Below are 27,696 nucleotides of genomic sequence, written 5' to 3' on the forward strand. Positions count from 1 at the left end.
TTATTAAATTATATATAAAATTATTACTCTTCTTAGATTATTACGCTTCTATTCAAATGACAGTTCATGTTAATCAAGTTCGACATTATTCGTTATTTTTCACACGCTCTACCTTATATTATCATTATACAAATAATAAACCGTTATCTCAAATGGTTCACACGGCCACTTTCTTTGCTTATCGATTGCAATATATAAGCGTGTAGTCTCTGTTTTGATTTCACGCGGTGGCGGTATTTCTTATTAGAAACAACGGGCACGTTTTGCTCAGCGTTTTTCTTTTAATGAACCATGTCAGACACTTATTCACTTGTACCTCTTTTGCTCTCATATAAGTCTTCTTCGCAATCAGAATATTATTATCTTTATTCGCGTTATAATGCTGACCACCGTAAGTCAGCATTTGGAACGTGTAATTTTTTATTAAGCGCAAACTTCTGTAATCTGTACGTTTGATTATGCTCATTGTGTTTTCTGTGACGAAGTCGACGAGTCACGGACATATATACGTAGTGATAATAAGTATACGTGATGGTTTATTGAATTAACATCTAAGCAAATGAAACCCATAAATATTATCTATAATAATAAATCATGATGTGATATCGTGACAACCCACCGTATTAAAGTACCAACTTAGTACACTTACGCTTGTTTCCCTTATTAAGCAAAATTAATTTTACCTGTAGTACAATAAGCGAAGGTGTAAGCAAAGATTGCATTTATGCACGATGGATAAACTTAGATCCTGTGTGGAAAATCATCGTTTAACTTTTGCAACTATCGTGGGAATCGGTTGTGGCGTTACTATTGGATTGATATTAAAGAATTTTACGCATCAACCATGGACGCAACGAGAAATAATGTACTTACAAATTCCCGGTGAAATATTTTTGAGGATGGTTAATTGTTTAATTCTGCCGCTCGTCGTTTCCAGTATTGTCAGTGCTAGTTGTAATCTTAGTAAATCAGGTAATGTAAGCACAAGTGACATAATGTCAATAAGATTTAATAAAATATTTATTTGCATTATTTTTGGAGCACAGGGAGTATTGGAATGAAGGCATTATATTATTATACAACAACAACAACTGTTGGTATAATTTGGAGCGTCATTCTCGTTCAGACGATAAGACCTGGTGAATTACATAGGAAAGTAAATGCAACTATATCTATGACAACAAGAAATTATGTCACGACTGATACGCTTTTGGATTTACTTCGGTAATTAATGTTTAATTGCAACACATAGTGTTTTAATATCTCATGAAAATCTTTTTCCAGTAATTTAATTCCTGATAATTTAATAAAAGCGTGTATGAGCCAGGTGAGTCTAATTTTCTTTCGTTACGTAACGCTCATGTGACTTTACGAATTTGACATTTATCAATGTTTTTCATAAGTTGTTATGGTCTTTTAGTATCAAACTGTATTGGAGGAACCAAAAAATATCAGTGCAGGTATATTAAATATTTTTTCTTAATGAATTGATTATTATGCAATCCTCATTATATTTCTTAACAGTATCTACAATATACGAATGGTCCATTTCCCATCAGTACATACCAGGAACCAATGTACTCGGACTTGTGTTTTTTAGTCTACTGCTTGGCATAGGATTAGGAAAAGTGGGTGATGAGGCGAAACCATTGTTAATGTTTTTTCACGCACTGTCCGAAGTGACGATGATCATCATGAATTGGGTGATAATGTACAGACGTTATATAGACAGTTGTCATATAAATTAGTACCTGAATTTTGGATAATGACGGGATTGGAATAATGTTCAGTGAATGTTGTACATTAGGGTTGCTCCGATCAGTGTTGTGTTCCTTATTCCTGGAAAAATATTGGAAATTGATGATTTTGGATTAATGATGGCACAACTGGGCGTTTACGTATGTACAGTTTTCTTTGGTCTATTAGTTCATGGCTTAGTGACGTTGCCCATGATCTACTTCATTTGTACCCGCAAGTCGCCGTACAAGATTATTTCAAAAATAGGCCCTGCCCTAGTAACAGCTTTAGGAACATCATCAAGGTGTCTCTATATGATTCTTATATGAAATAGTGCATGGAAGATATTAATTTATAACAGATATTACAATTTTTTAGCACTGCAACGGTACCTGTAACGCTACGGTGCCTTGATAATATTGGGATTGATCGCAAAGTTTCTAGATTTGTGGCTCCTATTGGAGCTACAATAAATATGGATGGTATCGCACTGTATGAGACAATTGGTGCCATTTTCATAATACAATTAAGAGGATTACAGTATTCATTGAGCAGAATTATAGCTATAAGGTACACGTTTTCGTACATACTATACTAAATATTATAGGCTGCATTTATTCATTATTTAATTTTCTTTCAGTATTACTTGTACAATATCATGCATTGGTGCAGCAGGATTACCAAATGGTGGCTATGTTATGTTAGTTACGATATTAAATTCTATTGGAGTTCCTGCTGAAGACGTTACACTCATAATCGCCATTGACTGTCTAGTGTGAGTCAAATAAATAATATTGCTTATGACTCGTGAGTCAGATAATAAATTTAATCGAACTTGTACAGGGATCGCTTTAGGACGACAGTAAATATTATAGCAGATGCTTTGGGAGCTGGAATTATATCTCACTTCACGAAAAATGATGTTAGTGATGAATTAACGGATGATGCAAATGTGCCATTACGTTCCAGGAAGGAGAATAATAAGTAAATGCGTGTCGAACAGTACGAAATCAAATATGTGGTACAGTGGATTATCTCACAGCTTGCATAATATAGGAATATGGAAGCTAAGGGAATTACGAATCACGAGTTTGAAATGGTTGTACTCTCGAACTCGTGATCAGTGACAATGTTAAGGTGTCCCTATCCTTGGCCTGCCGTAAACTATGAGAGATTCCACTGTAATAATTTAAAGATATATTAACAATAATACTCTTCAAAGAAAACTAACTTTCATTTATTATTAATCTGCAATAACATACATACTATCAATAATAGTAAATCAGCCACCCACGGACATATAATTTGTTGCAAACTTGTCAGACTGCATCTTCATCAATAAAGAGCATGCTCCAGTTCCTGACCTACAAGGCTGACCCAGCATTAATCGACTTGATGGAGAAACAAGATCATCTTGTTTTCCTAAATAAATAAACACGCACATATTAATCAAAGAATTAAGCAAGTATTATAGACGATGAGTACGAATCCAATTAACGTTATCGCTCACCTTGTAGAGTTGCATTTTTTAAGAAATTCAAAGAACTTTCAAAGCTCATTTGTTGCAAAGGCGAAGCTGAATCTTCCATTCCTTTACGACTAAGTGGCTGATAATTTCCATCGAAAGTCATATAATCAGCAATTAATAATAAGTGTCTCATATCCACAGTAATTCCATACATTTTGAACACGTCTTTTACTTCCTTGACTATAACTCTATTCGCTGCTTCGATACCGTACGTTTGTGAAATTCCGTAAATGTCATTGGAATAAAGCTTTTGCAGGTCGAGTATCTTGTTGTATTTGAACATTTCCTACACAACCGAGAATACCAATTGATTTACAAGAATTTTTAATAATTTATAAATTAACTAGCTTATTTTCCTAGATATTCCTTTAAACATACATACCACTATATTTAAACCATCTGTTTTGAGGATCGTTTCACCATTTGAATTTTGGAATGTAAAAGCACGTCTTATACAGGGTGTTTCCCACAGTACTACCTTATCTGCCACGTTTCTTAATACAGTAGACAAGTCTAGTCTAGTGAGTTTCAATGGTAACTGCAAGAAAAAAAAATTATGTAATCTCTTTATAAAGTCAATATACTTAAGTCTACTTACCCAAAAAGTAAGCTTACACCATACGTGTTTCTGATTATCGTAATCATATTCTGTGACATTCGGATACATATTTATAACATCTCTTTTTTTCTGATCACTTTTTATATCAGCCATTGGGTCTTCATCATCTTTATCTTCCTCTTCTTCTTCTTCTTCTTCCTTCTGTGTAGTCTTTGTCTTTTCAACAAACTGCGATTCATCAGCATTTTCATTAGCAGCATCTTCCACTTCCTCTTCTTCGGGATCTTCATACTCTTGATTCTCTTTATGCCTAGACATTGTTCTTGCTGCAGTAGCATCCGCATCCTCAGCAGCTTCATCTTCATCAGAAGATTCGTGCAATTCACCCAGGTCTGAACGAGGATTTGGTTTTGAAGATAGATCATCGTCTGGATCATCATCGTCAAGTCTACTATCCTCTTCATTGGTGCGTTTTCTATCTTCCTCAAAATGTAACATTGTCGTTCCTGATAGCTTTGCAATTTTCTTGATCTCTCGGAACATTACCGTGAAGAATAGTTTTTCGGTCTTTTCTAGGATGTGTTTTGGATTAATGCAGAATTCACCCTTGTAACTTTTATGGGGTAGAAACTCAAAGGTCAAGCTATACGTGAGTTGCCGCTGAGGGCAAGTCTCAATTTTTCTTTCCACTTTTATATTTCTCAGTACATTTGATACCACGCACTTCGTTAACTTCTGTCTTAACTTGTTAGATTGTCTTGTCACATTACGTAAGTCCTTTTTGAAAGGAATTTCCATGCTTGGAGTTTTAATGTTCTTCGAAGCCATCATTAGAATCTCTCTTAATCGCGGAATACCCAGTGTAACGTTCATCTCACCACGACCAGCGAAATGGAAAGTGTTTAATGTCATCTGAGTAGAAGGTTCTCCAATGGATTGTGCTGCTAATAAACCCACTGGTTCACCAGGTGGACAAAGTGTATTCATTACTTTTACACAAAGGAGATCTCTTAATTCCTTTTTGTTGATAACAGCAGAAGCTTTGCCAATATTATCTGACATATAATCACTTATAAGGCTCTCGATATTTTCATTGAGAACACCATATTCCAAATCTTGTCTATATTTCGATGTCACGGGATCAGGACACTGAACACACTGTGATTTGAATGAATTTTTCACTTCTGGATCAGACTTTAGCCACCTCTTCATTATAGACAAAGCAGCTTTACTTCTGCCAGTATTTTCGTCAATCTTCTTATATCTCATCGGATTGATACCAAAGTCGGTAGCAGAGAACTTTGTGAATTCACTTTCTCGTCTCTTCTTGGTAATTCCATTGTTCGTTTTGGTAAATTTGCGTATCTTCTTCACTAACTTTAAAATCTTATGCACATCTGAAGTCTCTTTGAGATGTTGCAATAGATCACGATCGATAATGGCGTCTTTATTGTCTACCAAGAACCCCAGCTGCTCCTTTCTCAAAAATCGAGACTTTGGAATATCTAGACCATCTTCTCCATAGGATAATTGAATTAAACTACCATCTGAATCTCGTACCGTTGAATCATAACTAATAACCAGTCCTTCTAAATGCTTAATTAGACATCTCTGAAGATATCCCGAACGACTTGTTTTTACGGCTGTGTCGATAAGACCTTCACGACCGGCCATACAATGGAAAAAGAATTCTTGAGGTTGAATTCCTGTCATGAAACGTCCGTCAATAAAACCACCGGATCTTGGAGTTGGATCAAAGGCGGGAAAGCTTGGTAAGCTTTTTCCGCTAATCATTAAGGGTGGACGCTTCCCTTCTAATTCAATTTGTCCCAGTAAGCAGGATATCTGCATAGTGTTCACGGTGGAACCTTTAGCTCCAGATTGAACCATCAGTTGTAAATTGTTTTCTGGGAATTTTTTCAGAAGACCGGATGGTAAACATGTTTTGTTAATGTCATTTGTAAAAACGTCTAAAGCAGTTTTGTACTTCCTATCGACCTGAGTGCGGAACTTCGGATTTGTTCCATAGTTTTCTTCCATTTTTGCTGTTACCACCTCCATTGGCGTATCTTCTGGTAATTCAAGAACAGCTTTTTGTAATTCCTCTCCTATCTTTTAAGTTAAAACAGAAATAAGTATAATATCAACCTCTCTATCTAAGAAAGATACTCATTTATTTTTAATACATACCTTCCTGGATTTGTTAATGATATTTTTGCGTTTTTTATCAGCATCTGGCAGGATCAGAATATCTTTAATTCCCAAGGTAAAACCGTGTATTTGCAAGAAAGCTTGAAAGAGCTTGCCAAAAGCACTTAGTAATTTACTAGAACAAGATCCTCCATAAAGCTATTAAAAGAAATCACAAAAATTAATATTTAATAAATTAAATCAAACAGATGTCTTTATGCCAATGAATTTTTAGTATCGTACTTCAAAAATACAGTGTACAAGACCGTAAGGAGTGGCTCCGTAATGAGTTTTATCCAAGACACCAGAAAGTAATTCTCCACCACGAATAAAGACTTCAGCCTCAGACATAGTTTTGGGATCTTTGAATTCGACACCACATTTCCAGCGTCGCGGTTTTCTAATTTGCCATTCTCTCGCATTTATTTTGGCACCAGCACTCAAATTAATCCTAGCTTGACCACGAGGGGTAATATTTATAATGACAGTCGATACAATTTGCTTTCCGGACCAAAGAGGAATTGGTTTTATAATAGCTGGTGGAAGCAATACTAATTCCCCTTGTACAACTGATAACGCTGAATAAACCAGTTGCATATAATCATCCCTGAAATTGATATATTATAATCCAAATATGGTTATTACAATTGTAGACTGCAGATATATATATATATATATATATATATATATATATTACATATATACATATATATTAGTTTATACCTTGTGAAAAACTGCCCTCTCTTTGTTAGGTGAACTCCGGAAATCATATGATCTTGAATTAAACCACTTAAAGGAGTTCCGTCTTTTGGTACAAGATACTGATTCGATACATTAGCTAGAGAGATAAAAGATTATAGAAAACTTATATCAGGTATGAAATGATTTATAAATTTTCAATTCAATACCTATGAAATATCCTTCGCTCCGTGCGAGTTCGTTCTGCGGAAAATGTGCATTCATTTCATCGCCATCAAAATCAGCATTATAAGCTTTACAATTAGCGTAGTGGAGACGCAAGGTCCTCTCGCCTTTGAGTATCCGTGCCTTGTGAGCCATTATACTTGGCTTGTGTAAAGTAGGTTGACGATTCAACAATAGAATATCACCATTAATTAAATGTCGATGCACTATTTTAATACCTTGGAAAAATTTATTTGCCTTTCCACTTGTTGTCAGCAAGCGCTTCGCTATCGCTTCCTTTTGAGTTGTATTATTTCCATCAATACGATTTGTAAAACCATCTTCGCTTTCGACCATTACTGCGCTATAAATAATTCGAGAACATATCTTGAAATTCAATTATCAGTCTGCCATAGGAAGTTAGTTTATCATATTGTCTGTAAATTTACCCAGGATGCACGTCAGGTCCATTCAGAATCATTTGACGCAATTCAGTTACGTTCCAAGGAGTCACAGGCACAGGATATGTTAACTTTAGAGCAAATGCTTCCGGTATACCAATCTCATCGATATTTAAATTTGGATCAGGCGTGATAACAGAACGAGCTGCAAAATTGACCCTTTTACCCATCATATGCATACGAATGATACCCTCTTTTTTCTCAATAACTTGTTTTAGTCCTTGACAATTGGCGGATTCTGTAGTTCGACTGAGCTCACGGTCCATTAAATGATCCACATTTGCTTGTAGTGTCTGCCAAGCATTATGCAATTTTTCTACTGCAGTGCTTCCTTTTATTTGTTCAAATACGATCTGGAAATATAATGTGATGGAGTATGGTTTTTATAAACAACTAACTGTTATCAGGCATTTATATAGGATAGAAATAGCGTCAGCGTAAAAATGTATAATATACCCGTCCTTCTTCTGGTAATTTATTCGTATCTCCATCCTGAATAGTCTGTATAATATTTCTGAGAACCAAGCAATCCTGAATGATAGCCTTATAGACTTGAGACTGTGGATGTTCTATCATTTGACCATTCAAAAAATTAACAGGCCTGACTATAGGTGGTAGTACAGGTATTACTTCAAAGAAAAATACGTCAGTAGGAAATTCCAGGTTTATCGTACCCAGACATGGTAGAATAACTTTTAAAGTATCTTTTTCATTCTGCCATAGTTGCCGCAAGTATTCCTTCGATTGGTCTGGCATTATAAAAACATTTTCTAGCTTATGCGTCGTAACACGAGCATCTGACCTATGATTATTTGAATATTTAGAGAGAATAATTATTAGAGAATAAATTTATTAAGAATTGAATTAAAATAAAGAAATCACATACTCATCCATGCTGGTGTTGGCATGTTTAATGGTCATAATTTTATTCTTGAGCGTTGTGATCTTAAGGATTGGTTGGCGACAGTTTACACATATTTTGCCAGCAGTAAATTGTTTCAGGGCTTTGTCGACGAGTGTATGCCATTGAACGTTGTTATTTTTAGTATTGAAGCTATCTAATGCCATTCCTGAATTGTTTAAATTAAATCTTTCTCTATTATATAGATTCTGTATATATGCATTAATAACTTGCTGCACATATTCTAATTCTCCATCTTGAAGTTCATGTGTACTAGGAACTACTGATAATACTTCATGTTCCAAATTATCAATCTCGCCAAGAAATCCTTCTTGGAGAAGCTTCAGTTTTGCAGAGAGTAATAGCTTTATATGTTTTGGCACTTGCAATGTGAAACATGATAAGCATGATAATTTTATTAGCATATATAATCCTTTGTGAAAAAGTGGATTCACAACAGGCATTGGTAGATCTATATGGCCAAAGTGTCCAGGGCACTTCATGTTATTGCCCCCGCATGTCCCACATGGATCTGATTTTTCATCCAAAGGTCCTAATAAACGTATTGGTGTATTATAATAAAATACTTCTAAATATCTTTAAATCTACTTATAACGCTACTTTTGTTTACTAATGTCAATCATACCTAATGTTGGATCATAGAGTCCTCCTCTTAATGGATGCCCCAGAACATTAAACGACAAGGGTGTACTGATTTTAGTTACACTCAAATTTCTGATATCATCCACAGTGAAAATTGAAAACATTAACTGTTTTGGATCCAAATGTCTCACAGACATTTGAAACGAAGGTCTGAATTGTTTACTCATAATGTGAAATGTTCTTTACTGGTTGTATTATATGTATAAATCAGATGTTGATAAAATTCAACACAATTACAGTCTATAAAAGGGAAATATTCATTATACCAATCTAATTACAGTAATAACCATCTATATATATTTTTATTATATTTATGCAGCACATAAAAAATAGTACACATTGTAACAAAGCCACTTAATCATTTACAATATACATCGTAAATTGTTTAATGTACAAATTTTTTATAAATGAAACTTTATATACTCACCAGACGCCGGTGTAGGTTAAGTGCCGCTGAACGAACATGTGGAGTCGAATGCTTTTTTCTCATTCAACATTTGAATCGCATAAACTTAAGTCTATAAGCAATTATGTCACACAAATAAGACGCAGTTTCAGAAAGGTCTAAATATAAGATTTAAGAGAAACGTAATTAAAATTTGATGGAGCACATGGCAGCACATGACATGTAGTGAATATAAATTTCAAAAGTATGTGTAATGTAATACACTGCTCCTCAAGAGTGTGGAAATATACATATAGTATACTTAAATTTATAATTAATATATAATATACAAGAAATCCTGACCTTATTTTAAATAAATTTTAATAAAGATCTTTACTCCGGTCATTTTAATTATTAGTACTTGGTAGTATTCTATGTGGTAAACTGTCGAGCACTGTCGAGGCTAGCAAATTTTATGCATGTGTGTTTTTACAGTTTTTATTTCAGTACGCAGTGCCTGTATTCTGCGTAATTCAAAACATTTTTCGACGTGTGAAAAATTATTTACAAGCTCGTGCGCAAGTAAAATTTATATAAAAGGATATATGTAACAAAACCAAACTAACAGAAGGAAGAAAAACCAATATAAATATATAAACTTAAGGTTTGTCCTTAAGGTGAATTCTATTTTAACTTGTTAACCTAAATAATACTGTACAACTTTATCAACTTTGATGATACTTTTATTAGAATTTTTTTTTTATTTATTAATGAATTCTTTTTGTGTAATGTATAATTTATGTCAGGATTGTATCTATGTTTATGAACCAATTATGACTTCTAAATATGTAAATGTAAACAATTTTATGATACATAGATAACATACCTTGTTCATCGTTTGGAGTAAAGGTTGCGAGTACAATAAATAATACTTGTTTTAAAATAAACTGTGAATCATGTTAACTCCACGTTTCGAGTTAACCCAAAGTGATTCTGAAGTTGTAATAACAGTACATGCTCCATATGCAAATATTAAAGATACAGAAGTCTATGTTGATGGCACTGACTTCAGATTTTTCTCATCGCCCTATTATTTACGGTAAATGAAAGATTGCTTATCAAGTAATATAATATTTAATTTTTTATCGGTACTGGTGTAATTCGATTACTATTTATGAATAAAAATATTTTAATATGATACTCCTAACGATATTAATTATTAACATCCTGTTTTCTTTATGCAGATTAAAGTTACCCGGTGAGATAGAAGAGAACGATGCATCTTCTGGGTCATACGATTGTGAAAAGGGAGATTTTGTTTTTCGTTTTTCTAAGGTACATGTGGGCGAACACTTTGAAAATTTGGATATGATAACAACTCTACTTGCACCCCCTAAAAAGAAAACTACAGTAGTACCAACCATTGAAGTTATAAGTACGTAGTTAATTTAGCAAGTTAAAACTAACATAAACAGATGATTGCATTTTTATCTAAATTATGCAGGTAATCCTGTCGTAAACTGTGAAGATAGTATACATGGAAATTCAAACGAAACTACTGCTGAAAACACATCTACAAACGAAGGAAATGAATGGTTTGTACCACAAAATGTTCCATCAGATAATGCATTGTTTTCCATCGACTCACCAAAGTATGGTTTTGCAAGTAAAGTTTCAGGAGCTCTTGCTGCCTTTGAGGTAAGTAGTAAGAATATTAACTATAACCAATTATGATCTTTTGTTCAAACAATCATTAAACTGTAGGCAGCATGGACTGGAGAAATTATAGATCTCCCCCTACCTGACGCTACACCTGCCAGTGAACGCAAATGCTTGAGAGAGAAACATGAGTTTGAAAGTTTCAGCGAAGAACACTATATGGCTGATTTAATTCAGGAGGAATATCTTGAAGCATACATTGCCTTTGAACCTGAATGGTACAAATTATTAGACACAGAAATTTCATTAGACGGAACTGAAAAGGATATACTCAAAGAACTTCCAAATAAAGAATATCTCTTGGATGAAAATGAAATTCAAAAAGTTTGCTGTGGAATGGTTGACATACTATTTGGCAACTGTTATAATTACAGAGTGACTATGGGTGATAATACAGTAGAAAGCGGATGGACTATCAATAAATTGAGCTCTACACTTTGTTGGTTCCAGGTTTGTTAGAGGCAAATATGTATAAAAATTGTACACTATGTGAATAAAAAAATATAAATTTCAGGAATTTAGCAATATGGAAGAAGTTATAACAGCTTGCATCCGAAGATCTCTTTGCTATCCACTGTACAGAAATTGGAATCTCTCTATGAAAGTGTTCCAGGATGTTAAAGCAGTCATTAGATTAGGTCAGTTTAAAATTCAATAGTGCTTTTATCAGTTCAAGGAATGAGTATGTATTTGAATAAAATTTTTACGTTCATTCAAACATTTCACGTTCACAGGAAAGAAGTATATCATTAAACGTTTCTGTGAGATTCACAGTCTTTTCAACACTTCATACGAACCACGATATATATTGAATCAACTGTATATAAAAGATTATTTGATTTGGCTACAGCAAGTACCAAGTTCTGTGATCGAATCACTCAATTCAGAGTTAGACGGTGTAAGATGCTCATTATATAACAAATTACATAAATGTATTATACTCACATAATTTTGTTGAACAACTCTGAGTTTAAGAAATAATTATTATTTAGATAAACCCGAAGAAACTGCAAATGCGTTTAGATCTGGTAGAATTGGAAACAGCTGCGTATTCAGTTCATGAAGAGGACCTTGTTATCGAGAATGCTGTTCACGGAATGGTGGAACAGGTTGCTGATTTGAAGATCGACGAAAATGACAAGGAAAAGTAAGTTAAAAGAATAGTATTTACGAACTACACTATTGTCAGACGTTTCCATGAAATAGCACATCGTACGCACGTGATAAATCCATTGGTTTTGTTCCGAAGGTACATGTACACCATGGAAAGCAAAAAATTTCTAAATTACGTGTGAGTCTCGAGATTGTTGCATGTCGAGTTGAATCAACTAATTTGCAACATATTAAACAGCTTTTCTAAATGATTACTAACAATTTTTGCGTATTCAAAAATCCCTCTGCACTTTTGCACCAATATTTGAATTCATAATAACTCATTCAAATGTGATCTTCGATTTATATTGAAAGTGTTTTAATCTATTTTTATCTACTATTCATTAATCATCATGTTTTTATTATTCAGGTTAAGGAAACATAGTACAAGTTCATCGGACAGCAGTGATACAGATTCTGAAACAGAATCGGACAGCAGCAGCTCGAGTAGTAGTAGCAGTGACAGCAGTCTTGATTCCGATGATACTGATGTTAAGGAATGAAGTTCATATAATACAAATTATTGTTTATTATGAACTGTATAACACATGATGATAAAGACTGTCATAAAATGGTACGACTAATAAGAAAGAGCTATAGATTTTAACGTGTATGATCAAATATTAAGAATATAGCATCCGCCATTAACCATTGAAGAAAAAAGTTAAATAACTATTTCTAATCTTTTTTATACATACATACATACATGTACAATATATTTGAGGTAAGATGGTGCCTATACAATTTGATTCAATGAACAAACATCTTAAATCTTATAAACGATCTGCAATAAAATACAGAGATCTGACAGACTCATTATAATTTATTTATAATTAATATATTTACCTTCGATTTATTATATTTTATTTATTTGTTTAGAACATAATTTATCCAGGGAAATAGTTTACTATAATGCGCTATTAATTTATTCCTTATTTCGTCCTCGCTGCTATTAATATCATGACTTTGATCAGTATTATCTATCGTTATTTTTTTATCTTCATTATTTTGTTCTGCGGATCCTTTTATATTCTCTTGATATGGCACAATTTGTTCGGATGTATTTATCCATTCGTTTGAATTACTTTGATTAATATTTTCTTCAAGAAATTCATGTTGAGGGTCCGTTCGTTCCGGCGAATATTCATCTTGTGTCCAAAAATGTTCAAAGTCTTGTTTCGTAGTTTCTAGATCATCTTTTACCTGAAATGAAAATCAATAAGTTTAATTAAATACCTTTATCTGTATTATATACAAACATCCTGTATTTATACCTTCAAATATTCGTGGTCATCATTAGGTCGGATGATCTCTATTCTCTCATAAGATTGTTCACTGCCATAATTTCTCCAATAGTCTGCATCTTCTCCATAGAATCCAGGACTCTCATCCTTTCCAAATAAAAGCCGACTTAACTTTTGCCCTTTCTCATGGTGTTTTCTATGCTGTTCCTCAATTGATTCTTTAGATAGCTCGATACCTTTAGACTGTTCTCCATTATCATCAATTTTATAAAGAGATTCTTTAGTATCATTATCTATCGGATTCTCCATATTGATTCCCGCATTTGGGAAATCTTTAAGATCATCAGCATTCTTTATTGTCTTACCAGAACTAAGATGTTCGTGATAATCCGGTTGTCCAGTTTTCAATACCAAATACTCGTGTCTTCGTATTGAATGATCATCCTCGTGTAGATGAGGAGCGTACATTATTATACGAATTGGTATTCCAAAACTTTCATTCTCTGTATCGACTATACCCTCCTCTTCAGGCTGTACAGAAGTTCTGGATACTTGACTTTCCTGACTTGATTCCTGATTACGAGCTTCATCCCCATAGACATTACCCATATCATCCATTTTAAATGGCACCACTATATTCATCGGATCTGTTCTAATACGTTGCTCAAGATTATCTGTGTCGTCATAAATGGAATGACTGTTTGCTACAGTTTTTATATTTCCATCGACGATTTCAGTAAAAGCAGTACTCTCTGTAACGTTTTTAACATCATTATTTGTTACATTAAAATGTTCCGTATATACTTTGGTAGTTTTAGACACATAATATTCCGTCGTGGTATCATATTTGATTTTAGCTTCAGGATAATCAACGGTACTGGAAATAGTAGTAGTCATATCCATTGATTTGTTATCGGTAAATTCTGAGTTTTCAGTTTCAAAACTTCCAGTGGGCAGTACGGTAGTTAACAACATTTCATTTATACTGTATTGTGTAGTCGATTGCTTTTCTATGGTACTGTCATTCATTATTTTCTCATCAGTTGTATTGTCATTTAAAACCTTCATTGTACTCTTGGAAGCATTTTGATTATCTTCAAGACTGCTAGGATTTTCATTTAACATATATATTCTGTGACTATTGGTATCATCCACAGTCGTTCCCTCAACTAAATCGGCGCCCACCGTACTTGATGACACTACCTAAAAATATATTAATTTTATTAAAATTAGAATAATACATAATTTTTGAAAATTCTTCAATCTCGTGAAACTACTATGTAAACGAAAGTAGGTACGTATATACTCACGTCGCACGGTCCACATGGTTGATCCATATATGTTGATAATATGGCAGCTTTCACATATGGGAATTGCAGAATACTCCACGGTACTATAACTTGATATGTTAGTCTCCCACATCTAAGTTTCGATTAAAAAAATTGTAGTAGTATTTAAAAATAAAATTTTCTTAAATAAAATATCAATAGGTTTCAGAAGATGCGATTGCAGATCATTTTCAGATAAACACTTACTGATCTATCACTAATATCTGATTTCTAGAGACTTTCAACTTATCCCAAATTTGAAGTTCTGGAGTATCTTGGATGAATTTAATGTCTGGTTGAATTAATGTAACGATATTCTCCGTCAACGCTTCATATATAGACATTTCCTGTTTTTTGACCTGTGCAGCTGCGGCGATATCATCCCATTCAGAATTCTCAAACGGCGATTTCTCCGTAGACGGCGCTATCGCGAATGCTGCGTTGATTGCGAAAAAGTCAATGCCAGATATATTTGATCTTTCCAGACGATCTTTTAATTGTTTCAACCTTAACATAATTCAAGAATATGTCATGCCTGTAATTCTACAACTTACATATAAATAACTCATCAACAAATATAGTCTGTTCAAAAAGAGAGGATGCTTTAAAAAAATATATCTATTCATTATGAGATGATCTATAAGATGTGACAACGGTATGGTCATTTTATTAATGATCCCAGCTGCTTATCAATTATACGATTCTACGAATAATAATATTTGCTTCGAATGCATAACAAACACGTGTTAAACTTTGATCTGATAAAAATGTGTATTCTTTTCCTTATATCTCTAGGCAAGATGAGAGTTTCAAAACTACGTACTTACATGGCAGCTTGAGTGTGACTGGGTGACCAGGAAGCATCCAAAAACGCAAGAACTTGTACCCGCTCTGACTTTTCAGGCCAAGCATGTAAAACGCCGCATTGTTCCAAATAACCAATATCATCGTGCCGCTTCGTTTTTTTCAAATTATCATTCCCTCCCAGTACACCCGCCATTGACTCCACTTCAAAACTCCAATTTGATTTGATAAAGAGAATGAAGATCAGAACGAGAAGATCCATCGTGTGATACATACCTAATGACGCATATACAAAAGGAATTAAGCAATAAAACGTACATAAGTTATTAAAATTTAAAAAAAATGATTTAATCAAACGGTATAACGAATATTTTCTTAAAGTCAAAGTATCAATTAGTTTTCATGTTACGACATGAAGATAAAATATGAATAACATCGTTACATAATTCTCTCTCGTGCCAGTCAATTTAACTTGGCAATAATATTGTATATCAGAATCGAAACCTTTAAAAATTTTATCTGTGACGGAGATATTTCTAAAAATCAACATGCCCCTTATGTCATCCCACGGTAACTAGTATTAATCAAAGGCTTTCTGTGAATAAAAAGAATGTAGTATGGTAACCGTTCTACTTACGCGCCATCCTGGCATTTATATTCGAACAGAGAGTAAGCTTGAAGCGACGCAGGTCACTTGAAAAGTGTACGGGTTCTGGCGTTTTTCCGATAGCTTGAGTTGCGGTACTGGACCATGTCTGAACATCCCTCCCACACGTAGAATAAACATAACACCCTTCCTTCCTCGAACGTACCGCGCAGTATATCGTTAGAGATTGGATAAGTATCCCAGCTTTAGAGAAATGTCAATACTACGCGCGAAAACAGCTCCCCTGCAGCGTTCCTAGAGTTTTGAAACGCGTCATGCAGTCATGCACGTTAACGCACGAAAATAGTTCGCCTTAGCATCCCATCGTTTCGAAGATTTTGAACTCGCGGCTTAATAATGTCGACGCTTATTTCCTGCTCGCACGGCCCTTTCTCGAACAGCGTTTTATCGATACTACTATAGACTTTCGATTGCGGGACAGTCATACGATAAATTTTCATAAGGATCGATTCATAGCGAATTAATCGAACAATTATTTCCGATTATTACAGTATATTTAAATATTCAAATTGGAAATTATAAGGCTACGCTTTCTAACGTTCATGTACCCATATAGGTATGTGAACGCATTTATAAACAGAACAGATGGTCCCTTGTTCTCGAACTTTTTTAACGTCTTTAAATGGTGTTCTTGTATGCATCTTTTCTGGAGGCACTGAACCAGTCGACATTCGTCTTAAATAGCCTCGACGTATCGGTTGAATACGTTGATAAGAGATCGAGAGGAAATAATAATCGAGAAGATTGATAATTCTCGTAACCTTAGAGAATCAAGGATTGGCAGATTGAAGCATATTTGCGCGAAGAGCGGTGTAATCTTGGCCCGAAATATCTCCAATAAGCTTCGATGTGTCAGTGAAGACGTCGCGTGAAAAAGATACGATCCAGCGTATCTTTCGAAGTGTGCTTTTATATATTATGTGATTGTAGGTTTGAATATATTATCGATAGCGTGAATAAAAATGTCAAAATTTGGATTAAAGACGTTTGCAATTTATTTGTTGATTATTGGATTTTTTGTGAATTTCTTGAAAACGTCAGAAGTGAAGGTACCCGCGCGATCGAAGTCGGATATTGATACTGAATTTGAGGGTAGCGGTACGTCGGAGGTTCTTAATTTTGGACGCAAGAGGAAACATCGGATTATTGATCGTCAATCCTGGGATAATCCGAGTGAAGTGTTACAGAGTAAAATTAATGTTCTCTCGCGATTACTAAGAATTCACGTGGATCATTTGCGTGAAGCTGATCAGGTTATTCGATCAGAAATACGATTAATTATTTTATACTACTTTTCATTAGTGATAACTCGAGTCACTTTGTTTTTAGGTTGAACTGGTCTTTCTTGTCGATGCCTCTGCATCTGTCGGTCTTGATAACTTTCGAAGCGAGTTAAATTTCGTGAAGAAGTTACTGTCGGACTTCACTGTGGCGCCGGCTGCCACCCAAGTAGCAGTGATTACTTTTGCCGGCAAGACAAGTATCTTTCGCAATGTTGATCAAATATCACGTACCGGACAGAGTAATCAAAAATGCCAGCTGCTCAACAAGCAGCTGGGCAATATCACTTACAGTGGCGGAGGAACGTATACGCGTGGAGCTCTATTGCAAGCACTTGTTCGTATTTTATGTTTCCCATAAATTTATATAGACATTTCAAAATCCGTAAAAAATGATTGAGAATAGATGGAACTTTTAACTTAAAAATTTTTCAAGCAGTCTTTTATATTACTTTTGAGTCTAAGCTGATGATAGTTTACTGAGGAAAAAAAAAAATATATATATATATATTATAGCTCAAATTTACCATGAATATACCGTTTTACTAAATATTGTTTTGTAATGTGAAATTATAGATTAATTAATCATTAATAATGTTAGAGGAACGTGTGTTAACAGTCAATTCTTGAGAAGAGTCGAGGAGGAGCAAAAAAAGCAGTTTTTTTAATAACCGATGGCTTTAGTAACGGAGGTGATCCTCGTCCTGTTGCTAATCTGTTAAAAAATATTGGAGCGACTGTTTTGACTTTTGGAATTCGTACCGGTAATATCGAAGAGCTTCACGATATTGCAAGTGAACCTGGACATACTCACAGTTACCTGCTTGACAGTTTTCCTGAATTTGAAGCTTTGGCTCGTCGAGCTCTACATCGTGGTACGTAACCGTTGCTGATTTTTTTTTGTAATAGCAGTTCTGTATTAATTCTATATTTTTTTATAGATTTGAAAGCTGGTCAATATGTACCAGTAGGATTTCCAGGAGACTGTGACTCGCTATGCTTGGACGAAAGTAAAGAAAATAGTAGCAGAGGATGCTGTGATGATCTTGCAACATGTACCTGCGGTACAGCAACAGGTCACTATGCGTGTCTCTGTCCTCAGGGATATTTTGGATCAGGACTACGTGGTTCTTGCCAACGTGAGTGAAATTATTTTCTTTAATATTTTTTGTATCTTTCACGTGAAAACAATTTGTAATGTAATTATAGCATGCCCGAACAAGACTTATGGCGTTGGAGATGCGCCCGGTGACGCCATGTCAATTTGTATATCCTGTCCGGATGTGAATCATATAACCATCAAGGTACCAGCTACGTCACCTGATGACTGCGTCTGCCCGTCGGGTTTCATAACAAATGGAGACAAATGCGAAGGTGCGTTGATGAGATCAGAATTGAAAATATTTTTTATATATACTGATTTTGATTTATTTTATAATACAGTGGATTAAAAAATAATATTAGCAACTTACAAAAATCCTTTACCAGCTGCCAGTGTTGGAATATCTCCTGGAAGTAATATCACTTCGTCCATGGGGTTAGGATAGTTTACTATGTATGATCCATATTTTTCCAGACGAAATTCAGGTTTGATGGCAAGCCATCCATACTGGAAATTATATATGTATATCAAAGTAATGATACTATGGCAAATAGTTTCTATCAGGAAGTACCATGCCGCTGGTGGTTTCCGGTACCGGAAGACAAGATCTTGTATCCTCGACCTGCGCAGGAGCTATGCTTGCTGCAACGCAACTTTCTTTGAACAGTTTATTCAACTCGTCCTTTACATTTCTACAAAAATAGATTTTTCCAATTATCAATTATATTTTCAGTTCGTGCACACCTACTTGTTCTCATCGAACAACCATTGATATCGGCGAAACCACTTTAGCTGAATAGATTTAACTTTTTTTTCATTCTCGATCATGTTCCTCGCAAAAGCAACAAAATCTTGTGCCTTGTCACTTCGTAGATCCATATTTTCATTAAAAAATTAAAAAAGTCTAGTAAAATTGAAAAGGTTACTTTGCAGTCGACAGCTCCGTAAACAAAGAAAAAATGACTATGCCGAATAACTTTGAAGTACGATAAAAATGTACATAATGACCTGATATTAATTGATTTAATAAAATAATATTTTATTATTAAAGCAATAACATGTCCAAAGCTAAAGGTCCCGGAAAATGGATATTTGGTCAAAGCTAATGCATGCAACAACGTCATCAATGCAGCATGCGGAGTTAGATGCAAAATTGGCTTTTACCTTACTGGAGACAGTATTAGACTATGTCGTAAAAGTGGAGTTTGGTCAGGAACCGAACCCCAATGTCTTTGTAAGTAATAAAAAAAGAATTATTTCTCCTAATTACAATAACCAATTATTTATTTTCATATACAGTAAAAACCTGTCCCGCCATGGAAGCACCACCACATGGTCGAATTCGATGCAACCACGAGGATAGTGATCAGTATGAAATAAGACCCGATCTTGCAGCTTTTCCCATAGATACAAGCTGCCAATTTAAGTGCGACATTGGCTACCAAATTCGTGGAAGCCGTGTACGTAACTGTTTGCCATTATCCAGATGGGATGGTCTCAAAGTGACATGCAAACGTGAGTCCAAATAAGATATAAATTTAATATACCAAAATTATATTCTTCACTGTCTTATTATCAGCCATAAAGTGCCTACCCTTGAAACATGTGGCTAATGGGGAAATTCGTCCTAAAATATGCACTGGTACTAATAAACTGCCATTTGCAACAAATTGTACAATCATCTGTAAGGAAGGATTCGTCCTGGAAGGTCCACGAAGTAGGTTTTGTGCAGGACGTACAGGAACCTGGTCCCAGAGACATAACATCAACGAGTGTGTGGGTAAGATAAGTATAAGATAATTATGGAAGAAGTGAATTAGGTAAATTAGAAAAAAAATTGTATATAAATGAGAACATTATTATATCTTGCCAGATGATACGCCACCAGTGATTACTTGTCCTTTGAATATAAGCCTGGAAACATTACCGGGTAAAAAATATGCTCTAGTAAATTGGACCAAGCCGATTGCTACTGATAACTCGGATACTAAGCCTAATGTTTGGAGCAAACCTCATATTAAATTTCCTTGGAAGGCTCGTTTGAATTCTCATACGATTACATACGTAGCGCAGGATGCCAGCAAGAATAAAGCTATATGTAAATTTACTGTGAACGTTGTCGGTAAGTTTTCGTTTAACTTGCAGTACGTTCTATGTAACTTGTGTTATTAATTAGGTTTGTTTTAATTGTAGACAGGGAACCACCAACCGTTGAAAATTGTATTGATCCACCAATTTTCTTAGCTGAGAGTACTACGGGTGCTATAAATATCACTTGGACGGAACCAGTATTTCATGATAATTCTGACATTCCCGTACGCGTGGAGAGAAGTCATAATCCCGATGAAAATGTATTCCCACTGGGTTTAACTAATGTCGTTTACAATGCTACGGATAAGTCCGGTAACACGAGAAGCTGCGTCCTCAACGTTACTGTTGAAGGTACATTGATTTTCTATATTTAATTGAAAATATTGGAGCATAACGATTTTTCTATCTACGACAGATATTTGCCAGGATTATCCAAAACCATTACATGGAAATGCAGAATGTTCATCGGTTGAAGCTCAAGGTGTTCAATGTATAGTAACGTGTAGCGAAGGATATGCATTCGCGTTTAGTCCATCAAATTCTGTACAAACCGACCAAGGTCTTTTAGTAACGTGCAATCGTTATACGTACTTGTGGAATAATTCATATTTTCCTGATTGTTCTGGTTAGTCATATTTTCATCAGACTCAGGAATATCTTACTCTTGAATATCCTTTTATTAAAATTCTATATCCAAATACTCACAGTTGCTCAAGTACCAAATGTCATTGCCCAAGATGGCAGCATGATCTTGGAGGGAGAAGCGACTGATGCTTGTGAAAATTCGACAATACTTCATCAAGTACATTTTTTTTATTATACCAATAAAATTTATCGTATTAATGTTACTCGTGTAATATTATTGATTTTATTAGTTGGGTGACCGAATAAATGATGACTTGGAGACCAATCTGATTGGCATCTGCGAAAATGAAATAGAATGCAGTTTATCAAGATCCGATCCAGTCTGTGAAGAGAATTTGATTTCTAAGGAAGACGTGAATTTGAATTTGATTCGAAGAAGAAGATTTACTGGTAAGGAGAATATTTCTATCAGAAGGAAGAGAATCGCCTCGAAGAATAAAGGTCGGGATAAGACGAGGAACAAAAAAAAGAGAAATAAAATAGAGTTAAAGTTTAAAGTAATTGGTGAGTATCGATTCCCAAGAATAATATTAGTTACTTACTACGTGTCAATATATTTTAATCTGTCTGAAATAAATCCATACATTATTCTTAAGGAAAGATAATAGAGGAGCATCGATATGATCCCAAGCAGGGAATAACGAAGTTACGTGAAAAGGTCCAATCGATGACAAAATCAGGACAACTGAATTTATTGAATAATAAAACAAATCAGGAAATTGCAAAGCTTGCATTGAATCTTCATACGGTGTTTCGTGAACCGCAAGAACTTTGTGACACAGGAAGCGTATTGAAGAAGCACAGTTGTGGTTTGTAGTAGCAGTTGGTTCGCAACATAAATCAATATTATCAATTGATACAAATTAATTATTACGTCACAGTTAAGTGTCCAAGTGGAACCTTTCACAATTTAACTAAAGGCCAATGTCAATCCTGTCCATTTGGAACGTATGAAAATTCTACAGGATCTTCCAAATGTCAAAAGTGTCCTGAACACACATTGACCAGAAAAATGCATGGGAAATCCATAGCGGACTGCATACGTAAAGAATGAATTTAGTATTTATAGAAAAAAATATATTTTACCAATTATCCCAATATTTTTTCTCCTTCTAGCGATATGTCGACCTGGTCATTATTCTCATCGTAAACGTGATCACAGATTGGCATTAGCTCTGGAGCCATGCTTCACATGTGATATTGGTTATTACCAACCAGAATATGGAAAAAATCAATGTACAGCCTGTCCAGAAAATACGTCGACCAAAGGTCGAGCTTCCACGAGGATTGACGATTGTCTCGATACGTATGAGATAGATAATGATGTTTGTCATAAAAATCCATGCTTCAATGGTGGAACATGTGTGAAGGAAACGGACGGATATAGCTGCGAGTGCCCTGGTCTCTATGTAGGTAAGATGTTCCGATGAAATTTCATAAATATCCTATATGCGTCCCTGCATATCACAATGAATATAAAGTAATAATAATTTGTCAAATTAAACATAAACTTTTACCTTTTACACTCAACGAAACAGGTTCCAGATGCGATAAATTGCAAAATGCTTGCGACTCCTCACCATGTTTAAACGAAGGACAATGTCATTTCCATAATGACGCCAATGCAGCGTACACTTGTACTTGCAAGTCGAGCTATACAGGAAAGGACTGCGAGGTAAAAAGATTGATTAATTATCTGATAATTACAAATATTAAGTACCTCATTATTTCATACGCAGATTTACGTAGATGAATGCGCAGTTAATCCCTGTCAAAATGGCGGTACGTGTATCAGCACCGAAAAAGATTTTTCATGCGTTTGCAAAGACGGATTTGAAGGTATGCAGATGCAATTCCTAGATCGATTACCTGTATTAATTTTTAAAAATATTTATTAGGTGATAATTGCGAAATATCCCAAAACCATTGCGCCTCATCACCATGCCAAGAAGGTTCGACGTGTCTCAATAAAAATGGAACCTGGCATTGTATTTGTAGCTCTGGATTTTTGGGACAACGTTGCAATCTTTTACCCTGCGATTGGTTCCCCTGCCATCCTCATTCGAGTTGTGTCAATGTCGAAGATGAACACGCTACTAGAAAAAGTTTCAGGTGCGATAACGAGATTGATATTCCAAAAAAAGGATAAAATAATTGCCTGATACATTTTTCAGGTGCGAGTGCCCAGATGGATATACAGGTGAAAATTGCATGACAAAAATAGATCCTTGCAAAGATGCACCTTGTTTAAATGATGGTACGTGTAAAATTGGTCCATCGCTGTCTAATTATACCTGCGTATGTTCAGCCTGGTACAGCGGTCGAAATTGTGAAACTAGTAAGTATAAATATAAAAATTATTCCACGTAAAATATCCGTTTAATTAAAATAAAAATGAACTTCAATACTAATAATCTAAATTTTTCAAAGAATTGTCATCCGATTACGTGATGCATTTCACTAAATCCGGAACGACCGACTATGTAATGATAAAAGCTCCAGGGAAAGATCTCACAGAGGTAATACAATTAAACGTATATAACAAAAAAAAAAAATTTTAAAAACATTACTTGCAATTTCAGTTAACCGCTTGTCTCTGGTTACAATCTGTTGATACTTTCAATTACGGAACAGTCTTATCATACGCAACGAAAGAACATGACAATGCTTTTACCTTAACGGATTACAACGGGTAAGAATATTAGTTTGAATTTTCAAATTCCCTTAATAACTATATCCCACCATAGATTCGTCTTATATGTAAACGGCGAAAGGATTGTAACGGACATCACAGCAAACGACGGATACTGGCATTTCCTTTGTATAACCTGGGAAAGTCAAAACGGTTCCTGGACTGTTTTTGTCGATGACGATATAAAAGACAACGGTACTTTATTCGCCAATGGGAGCGTGATTCAAGGTGATAGTACTGAAGCAGTAATTCAAATGATATTTGGCAATAGTCTCATTCGATTATACACATCACTGTAATTGAAACAGGTAACGGAGTTCTCGTAATTGGACAAGAACAAGATCGAATTGGAGGAGGTTTTTCCGAGTCCGAATCTTTCTTGGGAAAATTAAGTTTATTCGACGTTTGGGACAAAGTCCTGAGTATAGACGATATTAAGAACTTGAGTACTCTCTGCGAACCGTACCACGGGTCTCTATTTTCCTGGGCTAGAATGCAGGAGCATATTCATGGCGATATTGCGGTATCTGGTTCAACTAGAAAGATATAATATTTTACGACCTGCTATAAGTATACAAATCTAGATAGGAAATTTCTACACTCACAGATAGTCAACAGTACCTTTTGTCGTGGCTGTCCCTCGCCTGTCGTACCGTTTCGTGGTAATGTCAATGTTAATGAGGATGGTTCTGAGGTAACATACCACTGTGAAACAGGATATCTTGTACTGTTTGGAGGGGCTGAACAGAAATCATTAACAAGAAAGTGTCTGAAGCAAGGACAATGGAACGGATATTATACACCCAATTGTACAAGTATGTTTGTCGCCAAAAAACTCTTTGGGAAAGATTGATTAATTTTTGTATAATCGTGTAGGAATCAAGTGCGGATTTCCTGGTTATTTCCCAAGAGGTAAACTACGTGGTAGATCATACATGTACGGAGATAAAATTCAGTACATGTGTAACAATGGATATGAACTGCATGGAAATCCAACTAGATTCTGTAATGCAGATGGTTCGTGGAGCGGAACGCAGCCATTGTGCATGGGTAAAGGATAAAGATTGATTTTGTGAATCTTGGATGACACTAAATTAATATATTTTTCATAGGAATGACGTGTAAGAATTTATTCGCTCCTGAAAATGGCATTATCGAATATATTGTCGATGAACATGACAGAGAGGATACCAGTATTTTGCAGGTTATTTTTTTATCATGTTTTTCATTTGTTTTCAAGTAATTTATTACTCTAGAGATTTAACTTAGGTTGGACAACAACTTGAGTTCAAGTGCAATCCAGGATTTAGATTAATGGGGGAACAAATTTTAAGCTGTCTTGAAAAGGGTGTGTGGGATTACAAGCCACCTACTTGTACGCCATTTGGATGCCCACCACCAAAATCGTGAGTGTCATTAAGATTGTTTAAATTAAAATTGAACGTTTCATGTATAATTGAATTTTTTTCTTAATAGCGTAGCACATGGTTACATCGCATTGAACATTTCCTCGAACGCCGATAAAATAAACAAGACTTCAATCGGTCCTGAACTCGAAATGCATATGGATGATTACTTGAAGGATAGTTATTTTTATGGTGACATAGTTGGTCTGTCATGTCATTCGGGTTACAAATTTCAAGGAAATCACAATCTCGTGGCAGAATTCCGATTACAGTGTTCCACTAGTGGTTCCTGGATTGGTTTTGTTCCTGACTGTGTTCCTTTGCAATGTCCATGGCCTGAGGTAGTCAAGAACGCCAAAATATTTCTGATCACTGAAAATGTTACTTTGGAAATTCCATATGCAACAGAGCAGGCAAATTCATTACTGAATAAAAGCTCATTGATATCATCCAAGGTGGAAACAGAACCTTCTGTAAATTTGAATGGAACTTTAAATAAGACATTGAATGACACAGAGAATTTACAATTGGAGAAGATGGAGCCTTTTGAGATATTGAATAAGAAATTTAGTTTTGGGTCTAAGATTTCCACCGTTTGTAACATTGGATACGAACTAAAGGGATCTCGTATAAAGACTTGTATGGATACTGAAAAATGGTCAGATGATGAATCACATTGTGAATTAAGAAAATGCTCTGTAACGTATCATCCTATTATTAGATCTTTTCGTGGACGAATGAATGAATTGAAGATCAATAATGGGGAACAAACTTTTAAGAGTGATGAGGATTTTGAGAAAAATTGGGAAAATTTAAGAAACACGCAAGGTTCATTTCATAATATTTCATTTGAAAGCGAGGGTAATAACTTTGGTGAAAAAACAATTTTCAAATGTGTAAATAACACTGTAGTTAACTTGCAAAGTATAAACATTACGGATGCACCATCCAATTTGACTTGGATATGTAATGAACGAGGCGCATGGAATCTCTCAAATCTTCAATTGAATGAAATTCAATTAAAAAATATTTTTAATGAAAATATTTATGACATTTGCAAGGAAGCTTCATGCAAACAGCCAAAGGTAAGTTTTTAAAAGCTATATTAAGGGTAAACTGGCGTTATTTACTATATTAATTTCAGCCTCCTGCCAACGGCTATATAAATAACGAGAGTGCAATTAGCAATAGTGACACAGCGTCAACAAAAGTAAACGACGAGGTGAAATTTAAATGTCGTCATGGTTATATTCTTCAGGGTAACGAAAGTTCAAAGTGCCTTTCGAACGGCACGTGGAGCCATATTCCAATATGCAAACGTAAGTCTCGTTTCCTTAATTCAATATGCCGGCCAAACTTGTAATGGTACCGAAACTAAACAACGTGAAATTAATTTACTAAATTTTCAGCCGTTATCTGCGGTAAGCCACCCTCACCATTAAATACCGTAATAAATGGCAATACTGAAAATGTTACGTACGTTTTTGGAAATATGGTCTCCTACGGCTGTTTACAAGGATACAAGATATTTGGACATGGTTATGCACGATGTCTCGCCAATGGAAAATGGTCAAGGATGCATGGCAAATGTTCCAGTAAGTGTAACAATTTTAATAATGTATTTGCCATTTGAAAAATTGATTAATTATTATACAGAGATATCATGTGGCAAGCCTACGATTCTTCCTGGCATCACAGTGACTGGTCAATCTTATTTGTATCAAGCCAAACTTACCTATGTTTGTCCCGACGGAAAGCAAAAAGGTGAAATAACTTGTGCGAGTAACGGCAAGTGGAGTGATATGCCGGTTTGTGAGAAAAGTTTAAAGTGAGAAAAAAAGAAAAGTTGTCATTATAGAATAATGTTTTTTCTCTCAAGGCATAAAATCAACGAGAAGTTGGTTTCCTATAATTAAGCAGTTCCGTTATTAAAATCAAGTAGAAATAACATAGAATTTTATTATAAATATTATCATATCTTTCTTCGTTTCATTGACTTTGATACATGCGTCATGTGAATCTATTAGTGAGATATGACACAACGATGATATACTCTCAATTACAAATAATTCGTGATTAAATGTAACACTCGTATGCTACAACTGATAATTTGGTATATTATTGGTGTTGCTATTTTTAATAAGTGTCCACTGGCCATGTGATTAATGTTAATAGATCTGTTTCGTTTATTTCGTTAAATAAACTAAAGATTTGTACTGTTAAAAGTATTTAAATTCCC

At 34.8% G+C, this 27,696-nt stretch overlaps 6 protein-coding genes and 1 long non-coding RNA gene across 19 annotated transcripts; 3 read left to right on the top strand and 4 right to left on the bottom strand.

The window, feature by feature from the left end:
* Positions 1-163: 163 nt before the first annotated feature.
* LOC107264737 (excitatory amino acid transporter 3) lies at positions 164-2,963 on the top strand. The gene is made up of 9 exons (XM_015733312.2): positions 164-972; positions 1,047-1,224; positions 1,285-1,327; positions 1,421-1,460; positions 1,525-1,711; positions 1,808-2,041; positions 2,116-2,307; positions 2,378-2,512; positions 2,581-2,963. Exons 1-9 carry the CDS (start codon positions 732-734, stop codon positions 2,723-2,725), a joined length of 1,395 nt encoding a protein of 464 aa, XP_015588798.1. The 5' UTR covers positions 164-731; the 3' UTR covers positions 2,726-2,963.
* On the bottom strand, positions 2,843-10,232 carry LOC107264734 (DNA-directed RNA polymerase I subunit RPA1). Of its 5 annotated transcripts, none has more exons than XM_015733300.2 (14): positions 9,370-9,680; positions 8,926-9,182; positions 8,265-8,832; positions 7,835-8,180; positions 7,367-7,731; positions 6,923-7,281; positions 6,738-6,852; positions 6,258-6,621; positions 6,015-6,173; positions 3,864-5,936; positions 3,648-3,803; positions 3,248-3,551; positions 3,004-3,159; positions 2,843-2,916 (listed from the first exon to the last, which is right to left on the bottom strand). In XM_015733300.2, the coding sequence occupies exons 2-13, from the start codon at positions 9,107-9,109 to the stop codon at positions 3,020-3,022; spliced, it is 5,133 nt and encodes a 1,710-aa protein (XP_015588786.1). In that variant the 5' UTR covers positions 9,110-9,182; positions 9,370-9,680; the 3' UTR covers positions 2,843-2,916; positions 3,004-3,019. The 5 variants fall into 5 exon arrangements, with proteins under 5 accessions (XP_015588786.1, XP_024937725.1, XP_024937724.1 ...); XM_025081957.1 differs by lacking the exon at positions 2,843-2,916 and adding an exon at positions 10,214-10,232 and having other exon boundaries at positions 2,953-3,159; positions 9,370-9,460; XM_025081956.1 differs by lacking the exon at positions 2,843-2,916 and adding an exon at positions 10,214-10,231 and having other exon boundaries at positions 2,953-3,159; positions 9,370-9,506.
* On the top strand, positions 9,849-13,014 carry LOC107264736 (protein SHQ1 homolog). 5 transcript variants are annotated; one of them, XM_015733310.2, is made up of 10 exons: positions 9,849-10,004; positions 10,205-10,426; positions 10,572-10,762; positions 10,832-11,025; positions 11,092-11,496; positions 11,561-11,684; positions 11,781-11,944; positions 12,039-12,193; positions 12,296-12,337; positions 12,569-12,701. In XM_015733310.2, the coding sequence occupies exons 2-10, from the start codon at positions 10,284-10,286 to the stop codon at positions 12,699-12,701; spliced, it is 1,551 nt and encodes a 516-aa protein (XP_015588796.1). In that variant the 5' UTR covers positions 9,849-10,004; positions 10,205-10,283. The 5 variants fall into 5 exon arrangements, with proteins under 5 accessions (XP_015588796.1, XP_015588793.1, XP_024937755.1 ...); XM_015733307.2 differs by having other exon boundaries at positions 9,852-9,991; XM_025081988.1 differs by lacking the exon at positions 9,849-10,004 and having other exon boundaries at positions 10,302-10,426; positions 10,572-10,585; positions 10,663-10,762; positions 12,569-13,010.
* Positions 12,868-17,555, bottom strand: LOC107264735. Of its 5 annotated transcripts, XM_015733304.2 has the most exons (7): positions 16,212-16,380; positions 15,598-15,850; positions 14,978-15,277; positions 14,753-14,864; positions 13,473-14,645; positions 13,045-13,401; positions 12,881-12,982 (listed from the first exon to the last, which is right to left on the bottom strand). In XM_015733304.2, exons 1-6 carry the CDS (start codon positions 16,216-16,218, stop codon positions 13,066-13,068), a joined length of 2,181 nt encoding a protein of 726 aa, XP_015588790.1. In that variant the 5' UTR covers positions 16,219-16,380; the 3' UTR covers positions 12,881-12,982; positions 13,045-13,065. The 5 variants fall into 5 exon arrangements, with proteins under 5 accessions (XP_024937748.1, XP_015588789.1, XP_015588792.1 ...); XM_025081980.1 differs by lacking the exon at positions 16,212-16,380 and adding an exon at positions 17,534-17,555 and having other exon boundaries at positions 12,868-13,401; XM_015733303.2 differs by having other exon boundaries at positions 12,868-13,401; positions 16,212-16,379.
* On the bottom strand, positions 16,405-19,681 carry LOC107264743. Its single transcript, XM_015733321.2, has 4 exons — positions 19,372-19,681; positions 19,195-19,315; positions 18,994-19,130; positions 16,405-16,475 (listed from the first exon to the last, which is right to left on the bottom strand). Exons 1-4 carry the CDS (start codon positions 19,500-19,502, stop codon positions 16,427-16,429), a joined length of 438 nt encoding a protein of 145 aa, XP_015588807.1. The 5' UTR covers positions 19,503-19,681; the 3' UTR covers positions 16,405-16,426.
* LOC107264733 (sushi, von Willebrand factor type A, EGF and pentraxin domain-containing protein 1) lies at positions 17,171-27,563 on the top strand. Its single transcript, XM_015733299.2, has 32 exons — positions 17,171-17,494; positions 17,571-17,858; positions 18,141-18,396; positions 18,463-18,660; positions 18,731-18,895; positions 19,675-19,857; positions 19,923-20,138; positions 20,203-20,403; positions 20,497-20,745; positions 20,817-21,065; positions 21,130-21,339; positions 21,422-21,516; positions 21,590-21,863; positions 21,956-22,168; positions 22,241-22,402; positions 22,476-22,772; positions 22,898-23,034; positions 23,099-23,198; positions 23,258-23,471; positions 23,534-23,697; positions 23,790-23,878; positions 23,942-24,051; positions 24,107-24,279; positions 24,360-24,574; positions 24,659-24,866; positions 24,928-25,101; positions 25,164-25,255; positions 25,321-25,457; positions 25,528-26,542; positions 26,602-26,776; positions 26,867-27,052; positions 27,114-27,563. Exons 1-32 carry the CDS (start codon positions 17,204-17,206, stop codon positions 27,287-27,289), a joined length of 6,912 nt encoding a protein of 2,303 aa, XP_015588785.1. The 5' UTR covers positions 17,171-17,203; the 3' UTR covers positions 27,290-27,563.
* LOC112493914 lies at positions 21,861-23,687 on the bottom strand. The gene is made up of 6 exons (XR_003058885.1): positions 23,602-23,687; positions 23,340-23,455; positions 23,080-23,228; positions 22,877-23,027; positions 22,446-22,816; positions 21,861-21,926 (listed from the first exon to the last, which is right to left on the bottom strand). It is a non-coding gene; the product is annotated as an uncharacterized LOC112493914 (long non-coding RNA).
* Positions 27,564-27,696: the final 133 nt, after the last annotated feature.

This window comes from Cephus cinctus, unplaced genomic scaffold, assembly GCF_000341935.2.
Source record: "Cephus cinctus unplaced genomic scaffold, Ccin1 Ccin1_scaffold0191, whole genome shotgun sequence".
Lineage (NCBI taxonomy): Eukaryota > Metazoa > Arthropoda > Insecta > Hymenoptera > Cephidae > Cephus > Cephus cinctus.